The sequence below is a fragment of the Arvicanthis niloticus genome, chromosome 15 (genome assembly GCF_011762505.2).
Source record: "Arvicanthis niloticus isolate mArvNil1 chromosome 15, mArvNil1.pat.X, whole genome shotgun sequence".
Taxonomy (NCBI): domain Eukaryota; kingdom Metazoa; phylum Chordata; class Mammalia; order Rodentia; family Muridae; genus Arvicanthis; species Arvicanthis niloticus.
In genome coordinates, this window is record NC_047672.1 from 54,226,289 (window position 1) to 54,233,617 (window position 7,329).

General features: G+C 41.6%; 1 protein-coding gene across 6 annotated transcripts in view; it reads right to left on the reverse strand.

The window, feature by feature from the left end:
• Dync1i1 (dynein cytoplasmic 1 intermediate chain 1) overlaps positions 1–7,329 on the reverse strand; it is a 302,775-nt gene that overhangs the window by 63,975 nt on the left and 231,471 nt on the right. For all 6 annotated transcript variants that reach the window (XM_034519246.2, XM_034519242.1, XM_034519247.2 and 3 more), the window contains 2 exons: positions 3,959–4,072; positions 1,223–1,356 (listed from right to left, as the gene is read on the reverse strand). In XM_034519246.2, the coding sequence (XP_034375137.1) occupies positions 1,223–1,356; positions 3,959–4,072 (248 nt within the window). The remainder of the gene's footprint in view (positions 1–1,222; positions 1,357–3,958; positions 4,073–7,329) is intronic.

A 7,329-nucleotide genomic window follows, 5' to 3' on the forward strand; every position in this document is an offset into this window, starting at 1 on the left:
AACAGCTTGTTTGGAAATAAAACCAATGGAAACATCACAGCTTGTGTGCTTGGAGTGTAAACATTCATGTAGCTGAGCCTGGGATGAGGACAAGGGACAAAAAATCAATTGGCCAAGAACTATAAAGGTGAAAGAGAAGTTAAGCATCTTTGTGGGCACAGGGATCCTTTCAAAAGATGTGAGGCCACCTGTTTAGTCCAAATGGCTAGAATCCACTTCAGCATTTCGGCTGTTTTCAGAGAAACTTGCCAGTCTCTCCTGAGAATTGCACAGTGCTATGAATATTTCATATTATTTCAACCCTTCTGACTTAGTGGGAGGCTCTTAAGGTGCTTCTTTCATTATTTCGATATTGTCATTTCTTTATATCTTATTTATATTGTCACTTCTTTGCCTAGTGCCAGGTACTGGGTCAGGAAATAAAAGATGAAATGGGAATCATTTCATGATAGAAATTGGTAGATGAGTGACTGATTGGAAGACAATGTGAGAGATGCTACTGCAGATGTGTGTAGAAGAATATGTAGACTAACCACCCTGACTGACAATGGTCCATGCCTTCTCATCTTACTTCAGTTGTCTTGGTGGCTCTTATCATCTTAAGCGACCATTTACTTTTGTATCAGTCTTTACTCTCTACATGACCACACCTTGCACTTTACTGTATTCTTATGATGGTATCTGATACAGTGAGTTCTTAGCAAATACTCCTTAAACAAGTGAACTAACAGAACAAGGTGAAATCCCATAAGCTGTAATGGGAAGAAAGCCAGAAAGACTTCAATGTGGAACCATGCCTGTGTTGGATGTTTAATGCAGAGGGCTTAGGCAAAGAAGTCAGAGATGGTAGTCCAAGTGGAGAACAAAGCAACTGAGTCATGATGGCATTTTGGGATAGGCAATATTGGATGGTTATTAATCTCTGCAGGACACATGGTAGGGGCTTGATGGCATGTGTAAAAAGTGAGTCAGGCAAGGGATAGGAAGTGTGACAGGCTCTGTGAAGAAGTCAAACATTGTTCTTCAAGGGGATGTGAAGTTCCCAAAGGTTTGTAAGTCACAGGGGACCCAGAGAGTTGTGCGTTTTAAGCTAATAAGGACTTGAGATTGTGGATTGCATTTTTCAGAAATAACTATCCTACAAAGCAAGGTGGTTATAATCTAGATGGCAAGATTTTGGAAAATGAAGACCATGTCATCAGAAAGGAAGCAGAAAAATCACCTTCCATGACGACAAGCCGTGTAGACCGTGCCCTCCTCGCTGCCGACCACGAAGTTGTTGACGTCTCCCGTCGGGAAAGCCATTCCTGTAACAGCCACGGGCTTGGACTTGTTGTACACCAGCTCCATGCTCTCCTACCAAAACACGGTGTGGTTACATTTCCATCTGTCAACTCCTCGCAATGCCAAAGATAGCATGGAAAAATCATTTGGCTAAATAGTCTGTTTGCTTTTCACACAGTGCTACAAAAGGCCCCCACTGTGCTGGAAGCCAGACTCAACTGCCCCTGACATCCAGGCCACTCTGTATCTCTGGTTTCAGGCCGGCTGGATTTCATCAGCATGTGCCGCTGCTTCCCCAGGCAGGCAGAGATGACAGGTGAGAATTTTGAAACTAATGGTGCAGAAACTAAAGATAATACTGTAATGATTACACTTGTCAGCTCCAGGCTTTAATAAAACACACAATACCCTTGTATTTACAAACATTTTCAAAATCAATTGTTCGTGAGAACACACGTGTATTAATATCAGATGTACTAAACACATTTGTCACGGAGGGACTGTGGGTCCTGCAAGCACTGAGACCAGGAAATAGTCACTCAGGTCATAAAAATGTAGATGTCAACGGGAAGAGGATCCCACAAAAGGTGGCTGTTGGGTGTGCAGGCTCTAAGTCCTTTACACAGCATACGAGTCTTTATTATGATAAACTGTTTTATTAAATGAAGAGTTAGAGAGTATGTCAAAAGACATACATGCTGCCGGGGATGAAGAAATAGATGACTCAGTGGTTAAAACTACTGGCTGTTCTTCCAGAGGACCAGGGTTCCATTCCCTGCTCCCAAGTAAGGCAGCTCACAACTGCCTGTTAACTGCATCTCAAGAGGATCTGATGCCTCTGACTTCCATGAACATATCTGCTCACATGGCATACGGTCATACAGACACATGTGACTTAAAATAGTGTCAAAAAAGATATTCTGTTAAATTAAGTTTAAGTTTAAATTAAGTTTATTTAAAGAATAAAGGATAAGTACCAGTCATGCCTCTGATTATTCCTGACAATTTACATCCAACAGCCTATTTTGTGTATCTGAATCTTGGCACAAACTATTCCTGAAGTAGTACGGGAACTCAGATTTTCCTGTGCAAGTCGACCAAGCTATTTTTTGGCCACAGAGTCCATGAGTAGAAAATGCTTGCTGACAAGGTACAGTCACATGACTCCTGAGGCCCCATGAGATACTGATCATTCATGGCATCCCTACATTGAGAGCATTGTAGAATGCTGATTAAGGGGAAAGATGCCTTGACAGTAACACAGAAAATAAGAACATCTGATGTTTTGCCCCGTTTCTAAAGTTAGCAGCAAGCAAGATGTCTTGGGAACTCACTGGGTGAATGTGGGCCTGGGGGAGGGGGGCAGGCAAAGGGTAGGGGAAAGCAATTGTGCGATGCCCCACTTGTCTCTACTGTCCTTGGAGACCAGGCCATCAAATACTCTGTCTCCTCACAGATGCCAGGCGTCTGTGGGCATGCTAACACTAATAAAAACGGGCTTGGAGCTCCCACACCACTGGCTTAACCCAAACAAACACATGTTTAATCAGCAAAATGGGCAATTAAAACTTCCCAAATAGAGGGTTTGCTCTGATATCTGTTTATAATCTCCATGCTTTTAAAAGAAAACAACACATTGCTGAGAATTTTAAAGCAAAACCATAAACTATCTGCACACAACTGCAGGCCTGTATAAAGACAGGCAAAACCAGGAACCTGAATTGTGAGCTGCATGTTAGCACTCTCTCTGAGCCCCTAAAGTTATGTGAAGAGCTTAGCTTCAGTAGTCTCTACATCTGTAGAGACTTAGAGGAAGTCCTTTACAGCTTCCATATGTCCTTATAGATCTTGAAACTAGTGCTCTTCAAAAATCAAATGGGAGACATCTTCGAGCTGTCATTTCAGGGGAGGGGACAGCAATGGTTAAGACTGAGAATTATCTTCTGGAAATTTTCTATGATTTTTCCTCCCATATCTGCCAAACACTAGCCCAGTGAACTCTTCATGGTTTTAAGCTGAGAAGAGAATGCTGCACTTTTTCACACAAAGACATGTGGACAGTATGAGCGTGTCTGCACTCGTGCTTGCACACATGTGTATGTCACATGTGCGTGCACTGAAGGTGACACTCCGATGTGTGCCTCCAGGATTCCTTCCTACTCCGGTCCTATTGCTGAGATCACTAGTGGTCTGGAGACACTGGAACTGGTTCATTTTCAACCTCTCACTTATTGAACAAGGAATGGCAGGAGTCATGTTCGCAAACATTCCAGAGAGGAAAACAGGCGGTTGTCTAGGGTACTGGAAACAAGCAACAGATTGGGTTTCTGTTTTGCTGGGATATTTTTCCTTCAAGGCAAGTCCTCAGCATGGGCTGCTCTGCTGAGTGCCAACCTCCTTTGCACTGCTTCCCAATGCTGTAGTGTGAGCACAAGTGTCACTCCAGGCAACTTCTGTAATCCCCGTGCTTTAAAATGCATTATTCCATCTCATTTGAAACTGACCTAAGGATTAACAGATCACAATAATGACATAATTTGTGGTAGAGGAAATAGATTTTGGCTTCAAGGGCTGATTGCTGAAATCAGGCCTTTGAGCCTTCAGGAGACGTGTTCTTGAGTGGGCAGGTCTATGAGCCAGAACACTTCAATGTGTAGGTTAAAAATAGACACACCTGTGGGGTTGAGAGCATGTCCAGGCTCCAGGAGCACATTTTGCCATCGGTAGAGACAGTGATCAGGTTGTGAGCATTCTGGGTCCCAACAACATTGACACAGTACACAGGATGCTGTAAAAATATCAAACATGGAGGATCAGGTGCTGCAGTAAGGGTAAATGATTGCACCTGAGTGTCAAGCACATTATTCCAAGACAAGGCCTATCAAGTGACATCATCTGGCTAGCACAGGAGCTTCCAGTCATTTGTCATTTGTGAGCCTAATTTCTAGAAAAGTCCTGAAGCAACTGCTAGTAGTGCAAATACATACAGAACTTCACCTTGCTAAGTTACGCAATGTAATAGAACTGAAGGGAAGGAGAACAGATCAGCATTAGAGGGCAGGAGCAAGTAGGGAGAGGAGTCTGGGTTACATGAATAAGTCTCTACTACACAGCATAGCTTCTAACCTCAATGTGAGTATGAAAAGAGACAGTCTTCAAAGACACAGGACAGTCTTCGAAGGACAATATGTTACTACATCTGGAATTTAATGTATTCTAGCCAGTGCCAAACATTTGATAGTACTGTCTTTAAAAAGTGGTTAATATACACACGTTTAATTTGAGGAGGGGGTATATTGGTGATGGATTTATTGTCATATCTTCAGTGAAATAAAATAGGGTTTCCCTTCCTTCCTTCCTTCCTTCCTTCCTTCCTTCCTTCCTTCCTTCTTCCCTCCCTCCCTCCCTCCCTCCCTCCCTCCCTCCCTCCCTCCCTCCCTCCCTCCTTCCCTTTCTCCCTTCCTTCTTTCTTTTTCTTTTGGTTTTCTAATATAGGTTTCCTCATGTAGCCCTGGCTGTCTAAGAACTCTCTCTGTAGACCACACTGGCTTGAACTCACAGAGATCCACCCGTTTCTGCCTCCTGAGTGCTGAGATTAAAGGCCTGGGCCACCACCATCCTACTAGGGTTTTTCTTCATGCTATTTCAAAATTTAAGATGAGAGATTTATTTTTCAAAATATCAGTTAGAGATGTATGGAGGCATAAATTTGACCTCAGCCTTGACAAAGGTCATTATGTATCCTGGGAACTAAGTAAGATGCACTAACCATTGGTCAGATCTCTAGAAGCTGATCCCGTTCTGTAGAATTCTACACAGTAGGATAAAACCATTTGCAGTTCTTCACTAAACACAGAATGGAAGGTTAGCATAAGCAGCATCTCACAGCAATTGGGGTTAGATTTCAGGCATCTTAGCCACGAATGGCCAAACCACAGACTGCTTGATGCTTCTCTGTACAAACAGCTGACAGTCTAAGCCTTACTCTTGCTGAGTTAGTGTTCATAATACCTAGCCACAACTACAATGAAACAACCTTCAGTAGTCGGAAACTGGTATTACAGAAAGATGGTTCTGAGACTATTATTATCATATAAACTCCTGGTCAGAGAGAGTAGCAATAATCATTGAGTGTAGCTGCTTGGCTGCCTCTTCCCAGAACTTGTCCAAACTCGTCGGCAACACCTTTCTTAAAGGGCAGTCAATGTTAGCAGGAAATACTGAGAGATTTCCCCTTTGGTAGAAGGGAAGCTATTCTTGGTGCATTTAAATTAGAACAACACAACTATGTGAACATTCTTAGATTATTGTTCTGTATCCTCCACTTTTAATCCCTCTTTTTTAAAGTTAGCCATCATTAATTCCTTCCCTTTTTTTCTTAGCTGCCTAGTTCTCAACATTTTCTTTGTTTCAAACAAATTTCTGTCTTTTATCAAAGTTCTTTAAGGGTAGTGTTCTGACACTGATACAGGAGCATCTACTGACAATTGACCGTACAGTATAGAAATTTGTGCAGCAGGATTTCATTTTTAACATAAGCCATAATGATGTATCACAAGAGTATGTGTGTTCTTGAACTGTTCTATCCTCTTCTACCCGTGTTGATGAACAGGTAGTATGTACCTATGCCTTTGTCATGCCATCTTTCTATTGATGCTGCCCCATATATAAGCATTGTGGGATCCACACAATGGTAAGTACAACAGATATTTGAAACTAATCAAGTTTCTAAATAACAGGACTAGTTGGGGTGAGACTGTAGCCAACAGTCATTCTCAGGTCTTTGGTATTTTGGAACTCAAAGCACTGTGTCATCGAACTTAACTCATGCACTATAGAGCAGGCCAAGGCCAGTGTGGAGATTAAATGGAAAAACAGATCTAATAGTCTCACATCAAATATCAGATTTATTAAAATTGATGAACACGAGTGAATGAATATTCAGAAAGCTGTTGTTTTGGCTTATTCTGACTCATCTCAGAAGGCACTACACTGAGGTAAGTTTCCTTTGTCCCTTTGAGTGAAAAGCATGCTTCATTGCTGTGAATTGAAGGGTACCTGGGATGTTTGTTTGTTTGTTTTAAAAGAAAGACTCAAATGGAACTAAATTTACCATTGAGACCCAAACTGTAATCAGTTCAGAAGCCTAAAGATGCAGGAGGGAGGGAAGACTGGTCTAGAGGAATCATTGAGCAAAAGACCACAAGTATACATCTCTATTCAACAGAAAGAAAATGTCACAACCTCTACTGACTGGAAAGAAATGAGCAAAAAAGGCAACAGTATAGCTCTTTTTTTTCCCCCATAGAAATGCCAGATTGCTTTTATTTAGTTTAGGAATAAATGCACTGTGTGGCAGAAGGATTTTGTTTTAATCATGATTTCCTGTTGTCCCAAATACATATGTGTGGTGGGTGTGAAAGGAATTAGCAAGTCATCTGAGGAGAGCTTTTTGTTTGTGTGTTTGATCCTGGTACCAATCAGCCAGGCCGTGATAGAAGTTGAAAGACAAACACAAAACAAACTGTACACATTGAGCTGTGGATGGATTAGGCAAAACACAGCAAGCGAGAGAAGAAATTTGTTTGTGTTTTATTTCCTAACAGAAATAATGGCTTTCAGCTTGATCATAGCTGCTTTTACTCAAGATGGTCACACCGTTCATTACTTGGAGAAGAAAAGGTAAGGCTTTGTGAGAACTCCTGAATTTGGAATTTCCCCAAAAGCTTTTTCCTAAATCTTGTAACAGTTGGATTTATAATTTTTGAAAAACTGAAAGCTTGTTCACAAATGCACTAGACATCCACAGAGAGTGAATAGGTTTTATGATACTTGAGAGACACCTGGACTGGGCTGGTCTTCTCTTGGGCCACAATTTTCTGTTATTAGTTTGGAGAAATAGGGTAGGTAAGATCAATTGTCCAAGATTCCCAAGAACCATTTTTACCTGCTTGAGTCTTTGGCCCCAGTCAATCAAAATTAGAATTGACTTGGCATTTGTCATTTCCCATTTTCAAGCTTAACAAGAGCAGGAGAATTTCCCCT